This window comes from Miniopterus schreibersii (genome assembly GCF_964146895.1).
Source record: "Miniopterus schreibersii genome assembly, chromosome: 15".
Taxonomy (NCBI): Eukaryota; Metazoa; Chordata; class Mammalia; order Chiroptera; family Miniopteridae; genus Miniopterus; species Miniopterus schreibersii.
In genome coordinates this window covers 50145276-50166949 of record NC_138115.1, presented here as the reverse complement: position 1 = coordinate 50166949, position 21674 = coordinate 50145276, and the positions used below count along the sequence as shown (strand labels likewise).

Sequence of the window (21674 nt, the reverse complement as noted above, 5' to 3'; positions counted from 1 at the left end):
TTTTTTCCTGAGGATTAAGGCTTGGGCATGTGAGTTACTGCTCTTGACACCTGGTACTCAAACTGTGGTCAGCAGACCAGCTCCTGCACTTGGAACCTTATGAGAAATGCAGCCCTGGCCAGTGTTGCTCAGTTGGTCGGAGTGTTGTTCTATAAACCAAAAGGTGGCGGGTTCAATTCCCAGTCAGGGCACATACCCAGGTTGTGGGTTCGATCCCTGGTTGGGGCTGTGTGGGAGGCAACCAGTTGATGTTTCTCTCACATCGATGTTTCTTTCTCTCTCTCTCCCCCTCCCTTCCTCTGAGATGGATAAAAATAAAAATAAATGCAGAATCTCAGGTCCCATTTGAGACCTTTTGAATCAAAGTCTGCTCTTTAATAAAATCCCCAAGTGATTTGTTGGCTCATTGTAGTTGGACGAGCAGTACTTTGGACCAGTAGTGACTGAACATTAGAATTAGAATTAGAGTTGCCTTTTTATATGAGAAGGTTTTAAAAACACTGATCCCTCTTTAAAAAGAGATTCTGGGTGGAGCACAGGTATTGGTTGGTTTGATTTTAATCCTCACCAGAGGGTATTTTTTCCGTTGCTTTTTAGAGAGTGGGGAAGGGAGGAGAGAGGGAGGGAAGGAGAAACATTGATGTGAGAGAGACACATCTATTGGTTGCCTCCTACAATCCTACAAGAACACTGACTAGGGCTGGGGACGAGCCTGCAACCTAGGTACGGGCCCTTGGCCAGAATCGAACCTGGGTCCCTTCAGTCCTCTGGCCAATGCTCTAACCGCTGAGCCAGGCCAGCCAGGGCAGGTATTGGTTTTTATTTTATTTTTTTAATTTTAATTTTAATTTTATTTTTTCAATATATCTTTATTGATTTCGGAGAGAGGAAAGGAGAGGGAGAGAGAGAGATAGAAACATCAATGATGAGAGAGTCATTGATCGAGCCCACAGCCCGGGCATGTGCCCTGACCGGGAATCGAACCCCGATCGCCTGGATCCTAGGTCAATGCTCAACCGCTGAGCCACTCCCAGCCGGGCAGGTATTGGTTTTTAAATCAGATTCAAAACTATAGCCAGGCCCCGTCCGGTTTGGCTCAGTTGATTGAGTGTCATCCCATGCACCAACAAGGTCACTGGTTTGGTTCCCAGTCAGGACACATGCCCAGGTTGCAGGTTCTATTCCTGGTCGGGGTGCATGCAGGAGGCAACCGATCAATGTTTCTCTCTCACACTGATGTTTCTTTCTCTCCCTCTCTCTCTAAATCAATAAAAACATATATTTTTTAAAAAGTATAGCCAGGGCTGATAATCCCTGTACTAGGCTTTGCTATCCCTGGAATAAGGAGTAGAATTTCAAAGATTCTTGAAAACAAGACAGCAAGGAGAAAATATATTTTTTATTAAAAGAACTACAAGTAACATTTTTGGGGGCAGTTTTACCAAGTAAAGGGCCTGATGTGAAAGAGTAATGAAACATTTTGATGGTTTCTGTCTCATAGGCTCAAACTGTCCAAGTTGCTGAAGTTGAACCACAGTCACAGCCACAGCCTTCCCCAGAACTTCTGCTTCCAAATTCTCTGAAGCCAGAAGAAGGGCTTGAAGTATGGAAAAACTGGGCTCAGACCAAGAACGCTGAGCTAGAGAAGGATGCTCAGAACAGACTGGCGCCCATTGGGAGTGAGTGTTTGGGAGGGATGGGGGGTGGACTCTGTCTAAAATGCAGTGGCACTGAAGCAGCAGGAGGGGGGAATGGCAGGAAAGTGGTGTCCCTTGGCTCTGGGGTCTAGGGAGCTCCATCTGAAATAGTAGGCTGAATTTAAGACAGGCAACAAGCAGGACTGACCAGTTGCAAATGAACAGGATTTGTGCAAGACCATGCATTTTTGTATACATGGATTTCTGGAGTTGACCTAGATCTGTGCAGAGCGACTTTTGGGAGAAGATAGAAACCAGTGAGTGCGCTCAAGCCCCTTCTTCCTTAGCATTATGCTTTTATGCTTCCTAACATTACAGGGGGTGGATTTTTTTCTTTCTTTCATGTCGTGGCCCTAATACAAATTTTCAGGATATGTAAGGTGGGAAGGATTGTGGAAAGGAAACCCTTGGTGTAATAGAGCATACAGGATTATTGCCTTAGTAGGCCAGATACAAGTGACCATTTCCATCTCACCCCTGATGGGGCAATATTTGCTCTGAGCCGACTTCAAGGATATGAGTGACCAATAAAGAGATGACTATTGCCAGGACCTCCATTCACCTTTGGGGTTTGTGTTGTAGGACGCCAGCTTCTGCGATTCCAGGAAGATCTCATCTCTTCTGCTGTGGCCGAGTTGAATTATGGGCTCTGTCTAATGACACGGGAAGCTCGAAATGGAGAAGGTGAACCCTATGATCCAGATGTACTCTACTATATTTTCCTGTGCATTCAGAAGGTAGGAAACAGCTTCACAGGAACATGTTTGAGCTGTGTTCTCATCGGGTATTTACTGGATATTCAGATTAGTAAAATGACAAGCAAGTGGTTATAATTTGGACTTTCAACTGTATAATGAGGTTTTTTTGTTTTTTTAAATTGATTTCAGAGAGAGGAAGGGAAAGGGAGGGAGAGATAGAAACATCAATGATGAGAGTCACTGATCGGCTGCCTCCTGCATGCCCTCTACTGGGGATCGAGCCTGTAACCTGTACATGTGTCCTGGCTGGGAATTTAACTGTGACCTTCTAGTTTGTGGGTCAACGCTCAACCACTGAGCCATGCTGGTTAGGCTATAATGAGTTTTTAAGTGTGTTTTTTTCATTGTAGAAAACCTACATGTTCACTTTAGAAATAAATAAATAAACATCATTTATAATCCTGTCTGCCATCTAGAGAAACTTCTGTTAAAACATTTTGTATATTAAAAAGAAAAATACAAGCAAAAAAAAAAAATTTGGTATATTACCCAAGAGCCGTTTTAGAAAAATAATGAAACATTTTTTTTAATCTTCACCCAAGGATTTAAAAAATTTTATTTCATTGATATTTTGAGAGAGAGAGAGAAACATCAGTGTGAAAAAGAAACTTCAGTTGGTTGCCTCCCATACATGCCTCGACTAGGGATCGAACCCTCAACCTTTTTGGTGTACAGGACAGCGCTCCAGCACTATTATTTTTGTTAAAGTAAGCATGGTTTGCGTAAAAGTAATTTATCCAAAATAAAGTTTGGTGCTAACAAACAGCGTATCTTATTCTTTCCTGCATTAATTAGTATAAAATAATTATTTGAGGTAGTTGAATTAGAATATACAACTGTAGTTGGGTTTTCCGACATCTAAGGTGAAGCATAACAAAAGTTCATTTTAGACTTTAGTTTAGGAGAGCTGAGGAGGATTTCTTAGTGTTTGAATGCTCTTGTGGAAAATCCCACAGTAAGATGGGCAAAAGCACATGCTGGTTAGCACTCACCCTGCTGCCTAGGCCTGAGCAAAGTCTGCCTCCCAGTTTGTTCCTCTTCCTTCCCAGTCACTCAAGGTACTAGGTGAATTGCTTTACATGGTGTCTCATTCCATGTTCTCCCCAGTCCTGGAAGATAGGCACAGTCATCTCCATTTTCAGACAAGAAATCTGAGCCCCAAAGTTAAAAGACTTCCTTGAGTTATTTAACTTGCACCATAGCTAATAGGAAGCTGTCCCCAGAGCCTGCACCATGTTTTTTGCTACCATGAGACATTTCCTTGCCTGGGTGAAATAGCATTCACAAAATCTGCCCTGTTGACACAACTCTTGAGAGGGTTGTGAGAGTTGGTTCACATGATCTGAAGTATGGTGGAAGTGTCACATGCTGGACGATTTTGACCTGGTATGTAGGTTTATTAAGCGGGGAATGGGTAGGCAGAGGTGATGGTACCAGTAGAAAAATGTTTATTTCCCCTGAAACTCGTACTTGAGAGACTACCAACAACTTTTGTTGATTGTTTTTCTTTCAGTATCTTTTTGAAAATGGAAGAGTTGATGACATCTTCTCTGATCTTTACTACGTTCGATTCACGGAGTGGCTACATGAAGTTCTGAAGGACGTTCAGCCCCGAGTCACTCCACTTGGTAAGAGTCTTCCTAGTCCTTGGATGTCTTTCTCACCTGGGTTTAAAAAGAATCGGCTGCTTATGTGGCTGGCTGTGATACAGCATGTGGGTGAGAATGCTGTAAATCCTAGACACCAGCATCAACATCTGTGCTGCTTGCCCTGATATGGAAGGGGCACTACTCATCAGACACGACCCAGCTGGTCCTAGTGTAGCAAGAACGTGGGGCATGCAGAGCGTGGGGTAGTTACTCTTTTTTTCCTATTAAAATTTATTGATTAAAATTAGAATCATTGCATACAAGATTAAACTGTGTTCCTGTACTCACAACTATAAACCTACTTTTGCCCCACCCTATATAGAGCATAATTTTTGCTTTACCTATAGGTAACTTCCTGGGCAGTATGTTATGTTGGAAAGGAACATGAGTTTTATAGTAGATGTCTGAGGTGTTTATTTTTTCTTTTTTTTTCCTTCTTTTTTTAAATATGTCTTTATTGATTTCAGAGAGAGGAAGGGAGAGAGAGAGAAACATCAATGATGAGAGTCGTCATTGATCAGCTGCTTTCTGCATGCCCCTGACTGGGGATCAAGTCTGCAACCCAGGCATGTGCCCTGATCAGGAATCCAACCGAGATCTCCTGGATCATAGGTGGATGCTCAATCACTGAGCCACACCCAGCCAGTCGGTGTTTATTTTTTTTAATAAACTTTATTTTTTAGAGCAGTTTCAGGTTTACAGAAAAATGGAGCAGGAGATACAGAGAATTTCCATATACCTCCTCACACAGTGTTTCCCCAATTATTTTGTATTAGTGTAGTATACTTGTTACAGTTGATGAATCAGTATTGATACATTATTAATTAAAAGCCTGTAGTTCACATTAGGATTCACTCCTTGTGTTGTACATTCCATGGGTTTTGACAAATGTATAATGACATGTATCTACAGTTACTGTACTATACAGACGTTTCACTACCCTAAAATTCCCTGTATTCCACCGAGTCATCCCTCCATGCCTCCCCCAAATCTCTGGCAACCATTGGTCTTTTTACTGTCTCCATAGTTTTTGCCTTTTCCAGAATGTCATATAGTTGGAATAATTTATTTTGTGGCCTTTTGGATTTTTTTTTCCTTTTTTTTCCCACTTAGCAATATGCATTAATGTTCCTATGTGTCTTTTTGTGGCTTGATAGCTCATTTCTTTTTATTGCTGATAATATTCCATTGTATGGATGTACCACAGTTTGTTTATCCATTCACCTATTGAAGAACTTTCAAGTTTTGGCAATTATGAATAAAGCTGCTATAAACATTTTGTGCAGGTTTTTGGTGAAAGAATAGGCAGGTAGATCAATGGAACAGAATAGAGAGCCCAGAAATATAGCCACAAAAATATAACCAACTTACCTTTGGCAAAGGAACAAAGGGAATTCAATGAAGAAAGGATAATCTATCAACAAATGGCTCTGGAACAACTGGACATGCACATGCAAAGAATGAATCTAGACACATACTTTATACACTTCACAAAACTCTAGACAGATCACAGACCTAAATGTAAAATGCAGAATTGCAGAACTCTTCCTAAAGATAAATAGGAGAAAATCTAGGTGACCTTAGGTTTGGTGATGATTTTTTATATACAGCACCAAAAGCACTGTGATCCATGAAAGAAAAAATTGGTAAGTTGAACTCCATTAAAATTAAAAACGACTGCTTTGTGAAACACTGTTAAGAGAGTGAAAAAATGAGCCACAAACTGGGAGAAAATCTTTGCAAAATATATCCGATGAAAGACTGGTATCCAAAATGTACAGAGAACTCTTTAACACTTACCAGCAAGAAAACAAACAACCTGATTAACAGATGGACCAAAAATCTGAACAGATGCTTCATAAGGAAGACACACAAGAATATAATAAGACATATAATAAGAACAATGCTTATTATATGTCATCAGGAAATTTTAACTTAAAATAATGAGATACCACTATATAACTGTTAGAATGGCTAAAATCCCAAACACTGGCAGCACCAAATGCTGGATAGGGTGCAACAATAACCCTCATTCATTGCTGGTGGGAATGCAGAGTGGTACAGCCGCTTTTGGAAGACAATTTGGCATTTTCTACAAAAGTAAACATCATGTTATCTTATGATCCAGCAATCTAGGTCCTTGGTATTTGTGTTGAAAACAGTCTAGTTACATCGATCACCACCCATAGTTTGTTATATGCTTAATTAACCTTAAAAAAATGTATTGGTTAAATATTTTTGAGTGCCTACTGTGTGCCAGGCAGTATTCCAGGTATATAGATAATAATATCGTACTGAACAAAATGGACCTTACAGTCTAACGGGGAGACAGTAAATAATGAGATTAATTTGTGACTGAGTGCTTTGAAGAAGAAAGCACAAGGGAATAGAAAGTGTTAAGGGCATTAGGAGGGAGGCCTCTCTAAGGGCTGCTGTTAGAACCGAGGCCTGAGTAAATGCATCAGTGACTCACGCTACATGATTTGCAAATTTTTAAGCCAAGTGTAGCTGTGCAGAGTTTGCTTTTTAAAATTTGTGGAATTTCAAGCACATATAAAAATAAAATAGATTAATGACCCTCCCATGTACCTACTGTTTATTCATGGCAAATCTTCTCTCATATATACACCACTTTATTCCCCCTCCCATATTATTTTGAAGTAAATCCCAGACACTTTATTCATAAGTATTTTAATATGTATTATTGACATACCACAATGCCTTTTTCATAGATTTTTAAAAAAATTCTAAAATGTCATCAAAATCTCTACCCTCTGTTTTGAATTTCTAATTGTCTCATAAATGTCATAATTTTGCTTATCGGGGTCAAGGTGTGATTCCACACATTGAAATTGCTGGGTATACCTTTTTATGCTTAGCTTTAATCTTTAATTCCCCCCTGAGTTTTTTCTTGCAATTTATTTATGGAAGAAATTAGCCTTTTAAATTGTCACGCAGTCTACTTTTTACTGATTACATCCCTGTGGTGTAGTTTTATATACTCTTCTGTCCCCTGTATTTACAGCTAATTGGTAGTCGCATATAAAGACTTAATTGATCAGGTTTTATTTTTTTGTGTGTGTGTTTTCATTTCGGCAAGGTTATATCATAGATGGGTTATTTATTTTCATCTGATGCCCATAATGTCTGGATCCATTAATTTATTAGTTGCAAAAGGTGGTATTCTAATGTTACTACTTCTTCATTATTAGCTGAAAAACAAAAGAAACTTTTCCTTGTCAACCTTTTGAATTCAAGGCCGTATAAATTGTACAGAAGGAGGATATGGGCTGCTTCTTCTCCTTTGTTTAGCAGTTTTCACAGGAATGAGTTGGTTTACCAGCTTCCCTCGGTGATAACCAAGTAACTGGGTGTTTTTTTGTTTTTTAAGAATCATCATGAACTAGTGAATTTAAATATTTAATATGATTCAGTGTATTGCAGTTACCTTTTTTTTAAATTATCTTTACTGATATGCAGATTGTCCCATCTTTGGTCATTTGGAGCTTCTTTAAATTAGCTCTTAAGTTCTTTTGACACAACCCTTCTTCCTTGATTTCTGGTTTCCTAAAATGTCTCAGGCTCATCTTGAACATTTCCTGTCCGGATGTGGCATCAGTCTGTTCTCCATGGTGCCTGGTTTTTTAAGTGGTAAATGGTATTTCAGTACCAAACCAAAGCCTGGAGGCTATGTGTGCTTGTTGCTCCTGAGTTGGTCATTGTTTCTAGGCCTTAAAGTGGGCAAACCAAAAATATAAAAAACAAAATAGACCATTTTGATACTTGTAGTTTAGAATTAGAACTATGAGGCTTTTATATGATGTGTCTATTTGTATCACCCTTCTCCCATGTCAGCTGTCCTGGTCGTCATGCATGAAAGTTCACTCTAATTTGTGTTGTTAAGAAGCAGTTAAAGCCAGGGAAGGTGACTCCAGGGGCACAGTGAACCCAGAGAAAATAGGGCAGGCCAAAGTATGCCTGGGACCACTCCTAGGGCTGGCCTTCCCTGAGGACAGCTGTTTTCTGCCACTCATCCTGCCCCGGACATGTCTAAGAGCAGGGAAGCTTATCTCATTGTCTCTGGACCACCAAATACAAGAGTAGAGGCAAAGCTGCCCTAAAGAGATGGAAATGCACTAATGGAGTCAAAAGGCCAGCTTTGGTAAGAACAGAGGAGAGGAATGTGTTGGACAGAATATTTCTTTCCCTGCTTCTAAGAAGTGGCACTGTCACTGCATGCCTGGAGAAAGCTGGTGTCTGCTGCTGCTGTTTCACCAGGCCCTCTGCCTACAGGGCACACACACACTTGCACATTGACTGTTGAATGAACACATGAAGGGGGCTTGGTGATCATACTGACCTTTGTCCCTGCCCAGTTCTCAATTTGCTTATGTAGCAGGCTTTTAACAATAAAATCTGCCCTGTGGGGAACACCTGTAATAGTTCAGAATGGCAGTCCCCTTTACTAGAGAGGGGATGAGAATGGGCTTGCTTTCTAGAGATGGAAGACACGATAAGGTCTAGCAAGGGCAAACAGGCATGCATGCCAGTTCTCTGGGCCCTGGACACCTTCGAAAATATGGAAGTTCTATGCCCGCTTTCCAGAGTAGTATGCATTTATGCAGAGTTTGGGTTATAGTTTTTTGGGTGTTTCACTTTCCCTGAAGCCTATCCTTTTGTCCCATGTTAACCTTGGATTAAAAGAAGAATTAACATCCGGTAAGAGCATTCATGTTTAGGGCAGTGGTTCTCAAAATGTGGTCTTAGGAAATTGTTAGAAATGCACATTATCATGTCCCACCCCAGAAATTCGTGCTGAGACCCAGCCATTTGTGTTTTAACAAGCTTCCCAGGTGATTCTGCCATACCAGGAAGTCTTCTCTGGTTAAACTTGTAGTCCTGTGTGGTCCTGGTTGTCCCTCACACTTCCCATCTTGCACCTTTGAGGGAACGCCTGCCATCCTCTTGTTGTAGCAGTACTCTATTCCTCCTAGGCTATGTCCTGCCCAGCCACGTGACTGAGGAGATGCTGTGGGAGTGCAAGCAGCTCGGGGCTCACTCCCCTTCCACCCTGCTGACCACCCTCATGTTCTTTAATACCAAGTAAGTGTTCTAGAGGCTCCATGCTTAGCCACTGCTGGCATCTGCCCAGTGAAGAGGGTGGAAACTATCCAGGCAGACTTTGAATTCTTTTGACACATATTTGAGAGCCTTTGGGCTACTGAAAGCCCTCAGTCCCACTTGGCTGCATTTTGTGTGGTGACTAGTGAAGCAGACAGCCTTGCCAGACCCCCACCATCAGTCTTGATGTGGCTTCTCCACTAGACAGTGTGTGTGGGTGTGGGCCTGCCCATATCCTGGGAGTGTAGGCAGTGGCTCCTCCAAAGCACTGATGGCAGAGGGTAAGTCATGGTCTCCTCCTGGCACCCTTCCCTTTGCCTTGCTTTCACTTGCGGTGCAGGTACTTCCTGTTGAAGACAGTGGACCAGCACATGAAGCTGGCCTTCTCCAAGGTCTTGCGACAGACAAAGAAGAACCCCTCCAATCCTAAAGATAAAAGCACGAGTATTCGGTACCTGAAGGCACTGGGGATACACCAGACTGGCCAGAAAGGTAGGCAGGGACTGCAGAAACAGTGCTAGGTGCCCTTGTGCCTGAGGGGCTAGTGATGAGTGTGGGGTTGGGATTTGCTGGGTATGAATTCTCCATTCCTTTCTCCTCAGCCAGAGACTTCAAACTCTTGAAGAAGCAGAGATGCCCCAGAAAAGATAGCTGCCTTTTCCTTTCATAATCACCTCCCATGCCTCACCCTTTCCCTTCCAATATGTCCTAGTTGGGATGGCTGGAAGTCTAAAGTTCCTCATCTGGGCCTCAGCTAAAGCAGTCTGAAGCCATGTCTGTGATTGTGAGGATGTGTTTTATAGTTACAGATGACATGTATGCAGAACAAACGGAAAATCCAGAGAATCCACTGAGATGTCCCATCAAGCTCTATGATTTCTACCTCTTTAAATGGTGAGGCGGTTTTATTCTAAGTGGGTAACTGACTGTGTGCGTGCGTACCTGTGTGCAGTTATTCTCTAGTACCCAACGGAGAGTAAAAACACACTTCTAAAAAACTACATACAGAAGCAACCTTACTGCTTTTTACAAAGCATGTGATATGCTGAGCACCCTGATTATAAAAGGGGTCCCTGCGCCCTAATGGTCCCCTTTCCTGGAGAGGAGGTGAAGGTAGAGGGAGGAAGGTACAGAGAGGCTACCTCTATTCTATGTTTAACAACATCTTGGGCTTGATGTTTTGTCATCATCACCATCAATCTAGAGGGTACTCCTTTCCTTGGCTTTTGTTCTTTCTTGTACCTAAAGTTTGGCTGTCATCTTCATAGCAATGCCAGAATGACCTTTCTACATTGTAGGTTTATGTTACTTAAAACCTTTAGTGGTTTCTTTTGCTCTACAAAGAATTATCCTAATATGGCCAACGAGACCTTTCATTCACTCCCCCTTGCTAATCTCATGTTCATGTAGCTCTTGGCTTTCTAGCTACACTGGCTTCTCTCCACTTACGGGCATGATGCATTCCCTTTCTCAAGGCCTCAGCACATAATTTTTCTCTGTTGGGCAACCCCCACACCACTTCACCCCTACTCATTTGGCAGTAGCTCCTATCCATCAGTGAAGCGTTTTCAGACTCTACCTATTCCCTCAGGCTATTCCATCTGTTACACTGTTTGTCATTTTGTGTGTATTTGTGTAAGTGTTTAACCACTCTCTTCCTCTCCCCTTATCTGTAAGCTCTAGGAGGTAGGCACTGTTGGGTCTTACTCATTTCTTTAACATCACCTAATGCAGAATTGGCACACAGTTGCTCTTTGGTAAATCTTGAGTGGGTGAATGAATAGCTAAGAGGATGGCATGTACTAAGTACTTTAGAGAGGTACAACACAGCAGTACGGAGGGTGGGGCCAGGTAAGGGCCCTAGTTCCTCGGTAGAATTGAGGGATTATCAATGGATTGGGTAAAGGAAACAACTTGAGCAAAGACTTGGACAGACCTTCTGGGAAGTGATGTTGGTTCCAAGTGGGATATGACTGGACTCAAGTAGATGAGGCCTGGGAGCCCTCTGCAGCTGGTTAGTCAGAGGAATCACAGCTGGCAGTGTGTGGGGGAGGAGTAAAGGCAGCCTATTGGCATTTGAGGTAGTATGTGTTGGATGCATGGAATTCAGTAGCTGTGCCACCATACCTTCCAGAGCTACTGCCTTCCCAGCTTTTGCAATTATCTGTCTGGGAGGTTCAGGTGGGAGGGTTGAGATTGGTTTTAACCAACTTTTACTGACATATTCTTCAGTCCCCAGAGTGTGAAAGGCCGGAATGACACCTTTTACCTGACGCCCGAGCCAGTGGTGGCCCCCAACAGTCCAATCTGGTACTCGGTCCAGCCTATCAGCAGAGAGCAGATGGGACAAATGCTGACTCGGATCCTGGTGATACGAGAAATTCAGGAGGCCATTGCAGTGGCCAACGCAAGCACCATGCACTGAGATCCCTTAGCCATGGTGCTAAGGAGAGCGCCCAGGAAAACACAGACAGACTTTCACACTAAAGAAGAGGCCTCCATTTTTTCTTTTCTTTTTTTATTGGTGTAGTTATGAAGTCTTTCAGACTGCTTCTGTTTAAAATGTAAAAGGAAACTGCCCCCTGTGCATCTTCATAAACCTGCTGTGGCAGACTCCTCAGCCCGTGGGGGCCCTACGTTTCCTGAGAGCCAGGTGTCCTATAAAGTTGCTGGCTGACTTTTTCTTTTTTTGTCTGGGGCCTGGGAAAGGGCTTGGACTGTTTGGAGAAATGTGGCCCCTTCCCTTCCTCCAGAAAGCTGGAATTAATGATGGATGGACCCTCCAGGGAATCTCCCCAGCTGGCTTCCACTCAGACTGGCCGACTTCGCTGACCCCAGGGGAACGGTCTTTTCTTTCATGCTCAGACGTAAACTTAGCATCTTAATGGAAGGAAAATGAGGGGAACTTCAATTATGATTTATTAAAGACAATTTCTATTACACTCTCCTTTATGACAAGTGACATTTTAGATGTTAAAGTAAAAACTTTACCATGCCTTTTTTTTTTTTTTGGCCTAACATTGAGGCCTTAAACCTGAGGCTCCTGTGCCTGATGGAATTCTTGTAACATACACTTGTGTATCATATAAAGATACCACTCTGTTTCTCTTATGTATTCTTAATCTAGTTGTTTATTAAGAATGACAAGCACGTCTTTTCAACCTGCTAGTGAACAACGCCTCTTTATTTGGGAGGAAACCGGAGGAACAGTGGAAGCAAAACCTTGCCTGTTAGCTGAACAGGCCGAGGTTCTGCGGGAGGGGGCAGCGACGCGAACAGCCCAACCCCCTGGTTACCGGGCTTGTGCACGCTGTGCGCATGCGCCTCCCGCCAATCCCGCCCCGTGGGCGCGCCGGCTCCGCCTACGCGTGCTGCGTCTTGACGTCAGCGACGCGCAAGGCGCGCTGACGGTAGAGTGTGTATATTGGCGCGTCCCCGACGCCAGAGGCCTCTGCGGCGTGGTCGTCGGAGACTCGCGGCTGTCCGCGCGCTGGCCATGGCCGACTACCTGATTAGCGGGGGCACGTCCTACGTGCCGGACGACGGGCTTACGGCACAGCAGCTGTTCAACTGCGGGGATGGCCTCACCTACAAGTGCGGGCCTGAGGGGTTCACGGGCGAGGAGGGGCGGCGTGCTGGGCAGGAAGGCCGGGTTGGGCTTCCATTGAGCCCTCTTGGGCTCGTGCTTGAGGGGCCGGTTCCGGAAATTACCCACCCAGCTCTGGGACTCACTTTGACAGACACAGCGGGGCGGGATGGAGGCGGAATTTTGCCAGTGCTTGGGATTTCAGACTGGAAACTCCATCCTTTGGGCACATGGAGTTGTCAGGGTGCCAGGGGCGCTGACAGCGAGGTGGCAGGCAGGAAAGGTCCCGTCACTGTCTCCACCTTGTGCTCTGCCTTGCGTGTGACACATGGGCTAGGTCAGTGCCCTCTCTGTCCAAATGCCTTAAGAGATGCTCTGTGGGGATGGAGTCTCCGGTTGCACTGAGCCTGAGCCTCACCCCCCGTTTGCTCCTCTTCCCCCCGTAGTGACTTTCTCATTCTCCCCGGGTACATCGACTTCACTGCAGACCAGGTGGTGAGTATGGCCAGGAATTGGGTCCTGAGCATTACAGTTGGGTAAGGGGCGGCTGTGCCCTGGTCTGCCTCACCAGATTGGGCTTTGGGGTGGATTCTATGGGATGGTTTTACTAGCATGCAGGTCATACAGGTCACCTGTTTTGTGGGGCACTTGGAGCCATCATGAGTTGTATGAAGTGTTTCCTCACATTAGCTGGCTTAATATCCTCAGGACTTGACCTCTGCTCTGACCAAAAAGATCACTCTGAAAACCCCACTGGTTTCCTCACCCATGGACACAGTCACAGAGGCTGGGATGGCCATAGCAATGGCGGTGAGCACCATGGGGCTTAAGGGCAGCAGCAGCCTGATCTCTCTTCCCCAAAGGCATACAGTCATGCCTCTCTAATTCTTGTTACTTTTTCTGTCTTTTGTTTACTCTGCAGCTTACAGGTGGTATTGGCTTCATCCACCACAACTGTACACCTGAATTCCAGGCCAACGAAGTTCGGAAAGTGAAGGTCAGAAGGGCAAGGATCATGGTCAAGAGTTCCTGGGAATTGCACTGGGGTGGGGTGGGAGTGGGGTTTATTTTGCTTCAAATTATGGATCCTTTTTCCCCATTGTGGAGTTGAGTTCCTGAGTGGAAGAGCCTGAGATCCTGGGTCTCAGAAGAGGGCCAGGTGAACAGTGCCTGCCACCCACCCATGTCTCCTATACCTGGGTTTCAAGTGTTGGTGCAGTTTGGCCCTGTGGCACTGCCAAAGGGGGAGTTGGTACAAGCCCAGTTTTCAGACCAGGAGCCCAGTGAAAGTCGCTCAGAAACGCCCATTCTCATCACCCCTTCCAGAAATATGAGCAGGGCTTCATTACGGACCCTGTGGTCCTCAGCCCTAAGGATCGAGTACGGGACGTGTTTGAAGCCAAGGCCCGGCATGGCTTCTGCGGTATCCCCATCACCGACACCGGCCGGATGGGGAGCCGCCTGGTGGGCATCATCTCCTCGAGGGACATTGATTTTCTCAAGGAGGAGGAACATGACCGGTTTTTGGAAGAGGTAAATGCACTTGCAAAGCCAAGTTCTGGCAACCAGACTAAAGACAGGGAGCCTTCTGTTGCCTCAGTGGCATTTCTGATGGTCTCTGCTGTCCAGGAAAGATGAGTGCCTAGCCAAGTTTCTGATCCTTTCATAGAGTTCTGCCCCCCCCGCCCCCAATACATGCACCAGAGGCACTCAATCTGCCCAGATGTTTGCCAGCATACACGCTGTATTCTTTGCCACCCCCAGGGTGGAGTCAGTGCTTAAGGACCAGTTTCAGCCACCTCTTCTAATTCTCTCGTCATTGATCTGGTATGGCCCTTCTTTCCCTAACAGTGTAACAGGCTACGACAAATACCACATTGTCCTTTCTACCAATTCTCATGCTTGTCACTAGATTACTACATAGACTATTGGGTTTACTTGAGAGGAGTGTGGTTTGGGTGGTGTGTGAACATGGTGATATTTGGAACCTCACTCCTGAGTTAAGGGAAGGGCCTGTTGGGAGGTCTGGCTTCTGATTGGCTCTTCCTCACAGCTACCCCCCCTTTTAGATCATGACCAAGAGAGATGATTTGGTGGTAGCCCCTGCAGGCATCACATTGAAGGAAGCAAATGAAATTCTGCAGCGCAGCAAGAAGGGTGAGTCCTAGAGGTAGGAAGGGTTCTGTAACCAAACACCAGAGTCCTGACTCATGTCCTGCTCTGCCCTCAGGAAAGTTGCCCATTGTAAATGAAGATGATGAACTGGTGGCCATCATCGCCCGGACAGACCTGAAGAAGAACCGGGATTACCCACTAGCCTCCAAAGATGCCAAGAAGCAGCTGCTGTGTGGAGCAGCCATCGGCACTCATGAAGATGACAAGTATCGGCTGGACTTGCTCGCCCAGGCCGGTGTGGATGCAGTTGTTTTGGTGAGCTGCTGTACAGGCAGGGTGGGGCAGTAGCAGCTGCTGCCATACCCAGCTCACTGGGACTTCCTCTGTGTTCCAGGACTCTTCTCAGGGAAACTCCATCTTCCAGATTAACATGATCAAGTACATCAAAGATAAATACCCCAGTCTCCAAGTCATCGGAGGCAATGGTGAGGCCTAACTGGGCACTGAGGATGTGGGGCCAGAGTAGGGAAGCTAGGCTTCCACCTAGACCTTCACTTGAGTCTTCCTCTGTTCATTGCAGTGGTTACAGCTGCTCAGGCCAAGAATCTCATTGATGCTGGTGTAGATGCCCTGCGGGTGGGCATGGGCAGTGGCTCCATCTGCATCACCCAGGAAGGTAAGATGCTTTGGCAGGACCCTTAGCTCCACATGCCCTGGAGCTAAGTGCTCTCATGGGAACTACAATGAGCCCTCCAGTAGGGGCAGCCCCAGGGCCAAACAGGCCCCTTGGATGGGTGACATGCTGGAAGCAAGACGAGCTCTCGTCTTTCCTCACTTGCCACTCCCCCCTGCCTAGCCTGGCCTCCTTGCTCCTGCTCTGCGCCCTCTCTAAACTCTGGTCTGTTTGTTTTATTTAGCAGCTCCCAAGATCCCTCCAGACATAAAGTCCCACAGCCCCAAATGCCCTTCTACTGTCACGGGCTGCTATAGTAAGTCCGGCCCGGCCCACTGGCCCGGCCCAGCTGCCCACTGCCCGGCTGCTTGGTTGACTGTAGCTGTAGCTCCCGGGGTTTGTGGTGCTGATGGGTGGGCAGGGCAGACTGAATGACAGACCATGGTTTTGGGGGCTGCTTGAAAACACAGCTCCCTCTTATTCCTGGGGTGCTTACTGGGCAGGACCTCCTTCCTCAGATGGGCCCTGCTCTGTCCACATCTCCTGCAGTAGGGCACAGCTCAGGGACCAACTCTGGAGCACACTTTTCCTTCCACACAACCACTACCCTGATCTTGCCTGAGCTGCCCACCATGTAGGAAGGGGTGGGCCTCTGGGTACTAACCACAGTGACCCTACCCCACCTGATACCAGTTGGGTGGGGCTTTCCCGGCTGCTGACTGCATGTGCCTGAGGCTGCCCTGGGCCATGCACACATGCACGTGAACACACGGGTGAGTGGTGGCCATCACAGCTGTTTGTACTGTTCAAAGCAGATGGGGCAGCTGTCCCAGACATGACTTGTCCTCAGCCAGGCTACAGTCCCGGTGCAGGTGTAGCTGAAAGCTCCTGGGTGCAGAGCTGTGGCCACAGAGCCCCTTGCCTCCACCCACCCATCTATTCCTCCGTCTTTTAACAGTGCTGGCCTGTGGGCGGCCCCAAGCAACAGCAGTGTACAAGGTATCAGAATATGCACGGCGCTTTGGTGTTCCTGTCATCGCTGATGGAGGAATCCAAAATGTGGGCCATATCGCCAAAGCCTTGGCCCTTGGGGCCTCCACAGGTGAGGCCCAGCACCTAGGGAGCCTGGTGGGACTCCTTCCCCATTGCCATTCAGGGTCTGCCCCCAGCATTACATCTGTCCATAGTCATGATGGGCTCCCTCCTGGCTGCTACCACTGAGGCCCCTGGTGAGTACTTCTTCTCCGATGGAATCCGGCTAAAGAAATACCGTGGTATGGGCTCTCTCGACGCCATGGACAAGCATCTCAGCAGCCAGAACCGATATTTCAGGTGGGACAGAAAGATCAGTTACCTTATGCCAGCCCTGCGCTGACCACTTCGTCTGTGCTTTGACCTTGTCCATGTCTCTTGCCTCTCCCTGCAGTGAAGCTGACAAAATCAAGGTGGCCCAGGGGGTATCTGGGGCTGTGCAGGATAAAGGGTCCATCCACAAATTTGTCCCCTACCTGATCGCCGGCATCCAACACTCCTGCCAGGACATTGGTGCCAAGAGTTTGACCCAAGTCAGGTAAGCGTGGGAAGCTTGGACATGGGTAGAGAGGCTCATCCAAGGCCAGCTACCCACATCTGACATCTGCCCCTTTTCAGAGCCATGATGTATTCTGGGGAGCTCAAGTTTGAGAAGAGAACGTCCTCAGCTCAGGTGGAAGGTGGCGTCCACAGCCTGCATTCGTAAGTGACCAACCCTTTCCTACTCCTATCCTTGGTGTGGAGGTCTCTGCCATGCCTGCTGCCCTTACCTCACAGCTGGTCTTTCCGCCTACAGGTATGAGAAGCGGCTTTTCTGAAAAGGGATTACAGCATAACCGCTTGGTTTTTCAATAAAAGTTTGAAAAAAGTGATGCCTGATCTTTGAGGTCAACAGGCAGGTGGGACTCTGCAGCTGCCACATCACGCATGCACACAAACACAACACCCTCATTTCCAGGGAAAGCCTCAGGCCCTGAGGTAAGGGTGCTCCATGGACCTATTAAGGGGGTAGTAGTTCCATATTCAAAAAATCCCTCCTGAGGCAGCTCACAAGCCAGCCCTGACCAGCTAGGGCTCCCAAGGGTCAAGGGTTGGATAACAGATTCTGACTGGCTGCTTAGGAGGGGTACAGTCCATGGGGCTTTGGACTAACGTCCACAGGGCCTCCTGCTAGCCCAAAGCTTGGCCACATGGGACCAGGTGGAGACCCTCATAAATGATCTCTAACTTGAATCTCTAAAGAACCTTGTGGAAAAAGAATTGAGACCGCCCTGTATGTGCATGTGAGCAAGCAGACATCTGCAGTTTGGAATGAGTGTATATACTGCCTCCTGGCCTCTGATGGCCTATACAGTCTAGATAAAAAGATGACTCCTTGGTTTCTTCATAACCCTCACCAAGAAGCCAGAGCGAGCAGCCCCTGGCCAGCAATGCACCTAGTACAAAATGGTAGAAGTAGATTAAATTATTAATTTGCTGGTAAGCAAAACAAGTGTTACAGTGCCACGGGGGAGGGGCTCGTGAAAGCATTGGGAACCCCTGCACTCTGCAGAAGGTGTCAGGGCCCTACTGGAAAGGTCAGGTCAGTTCCTGGTGCTTCACTCTGCAGCTTGAGTCAGAGGTGTGACTGCAGTCCCTCCAGGTGGGGGGATGAGAGCAGCTCCTGTCACCCGGCCTTCATGACACAGGAAGTTGAAAGTGGCACAAGCATTGGGCTGCAAAGAGAAAGCCAGCATCAGCTGAGCCTGGGCTAGGCCTGGGCTCCCCTCAGCGCTCCCCAGTCCCAGGACTGACCGTGTCCTGCACTTCCACAGCGATTCCCCGCTGCCTCATGGCTCGCAGCACCTGGGGCTGCAGCCGCTCAGTCCGGTCTCCAGTGCCCACCACAACAATCTCTAGGGAAGGATGGGCATGGCTCGTCTACAACCAGGTCTGCGGATGGGGGGGGGGGGCTTCCGGGGGCTGGAAACCCCTCTGCCCTTCCCTCCCCCAATACCTATTCGGGGCTCCAGCATCCAAAAAAGAGAGAAGCTTTCTTCCGTGATGTCCTGGTGGGATCCTACCTGTATGGGGAGGAGGCAGGTTAAAGACGCCAAATCCACGCAGCTTTCCCCATAGACCACACCAGGGCCACGGAAAAGCCAAGGTTGCCGGGACAGGATCGGGTTAGGCTGGGGCTCTGGCCCTCAGCTTCCTCCCTGCAGGGAAGGGCTCACGTTCCACTGCAGCACTGAGTGCGGGAGCAGCGCGCACGGCCCAAACACGCGATTTCCGTTGACCACGAAGCCGCGGCTGCTGTAGCTGTCGATGTACATGGCGTGCGGGGCCTCGCGTTGCAGCAGCGAGATGCTCGTCCGCTGATACAGTTCATCGTCGGCCGGCGTGAGCCGGTGCCCACGCCGTGGGGCCCTGCGGAGGGGCACGGTTAGGGTCTAGGAGACAGCAGGTGCGGAGCCGCAGGGGTGGAGTGGTGAGGGACGCGGGGACCGGACTCACCGCAGCAGCTCCGCTGGCGGACGGCGGAGTGCAGGTCCTGCTCGGTACAGACCGCGAAGCACAAACGCGGCGGCCATGGGGAACCAGCGCGCGGGGTCAGCGAGGTCGTGGCGGAGCCCAGCCCGGCGCGAACACAGCGCCCCCTGCGTCCCGGAGGGCGCCGCGCAGCTCGGCCGGCCCAGCGCTAGAGAGCTAGAGGGCGCGCCCGTGCCACCTGTCCCAGGAGGCCGCGGCCCCCAGCGCGGGTCGGGTGTCCGCACCTGCCGCCCGCCCCACCCTGGGCCCCCGCAGAGGGTCCTGAGGGAGCCAGACACCTGGCAGCGGAACCGACCTCAGGGCACTGCCTGGGTCCCAGCCTTGGCATGGCCCCCGCCTCTCAGCCAGCACGCAGGGCTCCCGGGCCAGGGGCGGGGCGGCCGCGCACCTGGCCGAGTCCCGCACACCTGGCCAGGGCGTGGAGCCAGCCTCCGTGCCTCTAATCCCGGCTTCGGGGCGTCAGGTTGCAAGGGCGGGGTGGGCGGCTCAGGTTTCCCCGCTTTCCTCGGAATCACGCCCCTTCCCAACCGTCACTTGCGCGACCGTTGGCGTCGTCGCCGCGCGTCGCGCGGGGCGTGGCCGCGCGTGGATTGGCTTCTTGGGAGCGCGAGGGGGCGTGGCCGGGTGGTTTCTACTTAAAATGGCTCCAGTCCGCTGCCAGAGCAAGCGGAAGGGGACGCCGTGGTAGGGCAGTGGTTGCAGTTCAGGTGGCAGCGACCGGGCCGAGCGGGACCGGACATTCCAGTAGACAGCGGCCGGAGCAGCGCTCACTGTTCGCGCCCCGCGACCCCCGCCCCCGCCGAGCCGAAGCCGAGGGCCTCCTGGCGCGAGTCGCCGGCGCCCGCGCGGGGTTCGGGCATCTCCGCCACCGTGCCGTGGCCTCGGGGGAATGTTGCTGCGTCTGCTCTCCGCGGGGCCCGGCGGGCGGGAGGCAGGCTCGGTACAGACGGGGACGGCCTCAATGGATTCCTGGGGGTCTTGTCGCCGCCCTGCGAGCCCACGGGGCCCCTAGAGCTCCGGGTGCTGGTAGCGTCTCCGGACAAAGGGCCCCAGGTGCGGGGGTGTCCCCAAGGCCGGCGCGCGGGTTTACTTCCTCCCCGGCCCACGGGAGCGCTTCCTTCTCGGCTGGTTCCGAAGCCCGCCCCGACACTTCCACCTCGCCGGTGGTCCTGGCTGCATGGGACCAGCAGGACTCACCCTACCCCGCGAGTGTGATCCGGTTCGGGACTCGTTCCCAGGGGAGGCCCCCACCGCCCCTCCTATTGTTTTGGGGCCCAGGTGAGCTCCTCATTCCCACTAGACCCGATTTCACCGCTTACTCCTAGGTCCGCCTCCTGGGACTGGAAATAGGGGGGTTCTATTCTGGCCCCAGGGCAAGGGACCCCTCCCACGGCTGGACAGCGGGCAACGGAATCCCAAAAGCAGCTGTTGTCTCCAGAGCATTCCAGCTGCGCTTGGATTTCGTTCCCTGCTCTCCTGCCTGAGCAGCGTCCTGGTCCAGAGGGGTGGGCGAGCCCTTCACCCCAGACACACTTCATTGGGTCGTTCTGGTCTCCGTCCGTTTCTCAGGTGCCCCCTCAGGTTGGAAGTCACGGGGGTAGACGTCGGGTAGCCTGGGCGGTGGCCATCTCGGGAACCCGGGGGAGCATTGGGGAGGCAGGGAGGGCAGACCCAGGGCCTCCCGATAGGGCTGCACTGGCGGTGAGTCCCACAGGGCCGCCCCAGCCCGCAACTCGCTAAAGATAGCCCTTCACTTCCTGGGGGAAAACCACCCCAACCGTCTCCGTGCACCGAGAGTGTGTGAAATCCCCAGCTGGGTCTCCAGCCCCAACCCTGAGAGCAGCTGTCCCGGAGGCTCACGCCGGCGACAAGGAAAGTGCTTTGGAATGACACGATCACTCCCGTTGAGTGGGCACCCAAGAAGCCATCGGGAATGTCGTGTCCGCCCAGTGCTCTTTCGGCTCCTCCCAGAAGGGCCTTAAAGCCCTGGCTGAGAGAGGGGCTTTGCCAGGCTTTTTCTGTCCCCAGGGTCCCCTCCTGAGTTCTGGGCACTCACTGCTCCAGGGCAGAGATCAAGGTTTTCCCAGCGCTCTGTGCTGTGTCAGTTTCAATTTCACTGAAGAGGAAAAGGGGATTTAAGTTGTGTTGAAATGAAAACATTCGGGTGCCATCATGGGATAGGAAAGAACTTTCTCTTGGGCCGAGGAGGCGGGTGCCCCCGCTGAGCCTGCTCCGGGAAGCCGGAGGATCCCTGGCAAAGTGCACCAGGTTAGAGGGGACGCGTTCGCACCCGGCAGCTCTGGAAACCGTCACATGGTTCTAATTCCTCCAGAATCAAGAGGAGAAAATCGGTCATTCTATCAGCGGGCATTCATGGGGAGTAAAGAGGACCCACATCTCAAAGGAGGAAATGCAAATAACCTGAAACCGCAGAACACACATTCTTTTTAAAAGGAGATTATCTTTAGTAGGTCGTGACAATGTAAGCTGCCCTGTCCCAGTGACAATTCG

At 49.2% G+C, this 21674-nt stretch overlaps 3 protein-coding genes across 9 annotated transcripts in view; 2 read left to right on the top strand and 1 right to left on the bottom strand.

Annotated features, from left to right (window-relative positions):
- Positions 1-12386, top strand: part of QRICH1 (glutamine rich 1) — a 30962-nt gene extending 18576 nt beyond the window's left edge. For all 7 annotated transcript variants that reach the window (XM_081160640.1, XM_081160641.1, XM_081160642.1 and 4 more), the window contains 7 exons: positions 1502-1679; positions 2280-2434; positions 3969-4083; positions 9099-9207; positions 9566-9717; positions 10029-10119; positions 11458-12386. In XM_081160640.1, coding sequence (XP_081016766.1) covers positions 1502-1679; positions 2280-2434; positions 3969-4083; positions 9099-9207; positions 9566-9717; positions 10029-10119; positions 11458-11650 — 993 coding nt within the window. In that variant the 3' untranslated portion in view covers positions 11651-12386. The remainder of the gene's footprint in view (positions 1-1501; positions 1680-2279; positions 2435-3968; positions 4084-9098; positions 9208-9565; positions 9718-10028; positions 10120-11457) is intronic.
- A 225-nt stretch (positions 12387-12611) lies between these two features.
- Positions 12612-17509, top strand: IMPDH2 (inosine monophosphate dehydrogenase 2). Its single transcript, XM_081160654.1, has 14 exons — positions 12612-12819; positions 13258-13306; positions 13520-13621; positions 13734-13808; positions 14138-14344; positions 14881-14968; positions 15042-15241; positions 15321-15411; positions 15507-15602; positions 16558-16701; positions 16787-16931; positions 17026-17169; positions 17250-17333; positions 17428-17509. Exons 1-14 carry the CDS (start codon positions 12722-12724, stop codon positions 17447-17449), a joined length of 1545 nt encoding a protein of 514 aa, XP_081016780.1. The 5' UTR covers positions 12612-12721; the 3' UTR covers positions 17450-17509.
- A 572-nt stretch (positions 17510-18081) lies between these two features.
- NDUFAF3 (NADH:ubiquinone oxidoreductase complex assembly factor 3) lies at positions 18082-19733 on the bottom strand. Its single transcript, XM_081160669.1, has 5 exons — positions 19128-19733; positions 18848-19040; positions 18628-18694; positions 18426-18526; positions 18082-18346 (listed from the first exon to the last, which is right to left on the bottom strand). Exons 1-5 carry the CDS (start codon positions 19202-19204, stop codon positions 18230-18232), a joined length of 555 nt encoding a protein of 184 aa, XP_081016795.1. The 5' UTR covers positions 19205-19733; the 3' UTR covers positions 18082-18229.
- Positions 19734-21674: the final 1941 nt, after the last annotated feature.

Coding starts and splice junctions, on each gene's coding strand:
- IMPDH2 (XM_081160654.1), top strand. CDS start 12,722: ATGGCCGACTACCTGATTAGCGGGGGCACGTCCTACGTGCCGGACGAC. Junction 15,603..16,557: donor CATCTGCATCACCCAGGAAG/GTAAGATGCTTT, acceptor GTCTTTTAACAG/TGCTGGCCTGTGGGCGGCCC. Junction 17,334..17,427: donor GGCGTCCACAGCCTGCATTC/GTAAGTGACCAA, acceptor TTCCGCCTACAG/GTATGAGAAGCGGCTTTTCT.
- NDUFAF3 (XM_081160669.1), bottom strand. CDS start 19,204: ATGGCCGCCGCGTTTGTGCTTCGCGGTCTGTACCGAGCAGGACCTGCA. Junction 18,527..18,627: donor GATGCTGGAGCCCCGAATAG/GTATTGGGGGAG, acceptor ATCCTTCCCTAG/AGATTGTTGTGGTGGGCACT. Junction 18,347..18,425: donor CTGTGGAAGTGCAGGACACG/GTCAGTCCTGGG, acceptor TTCTCTTTGCAG/CCCAATGCTTGTGCCACTTT.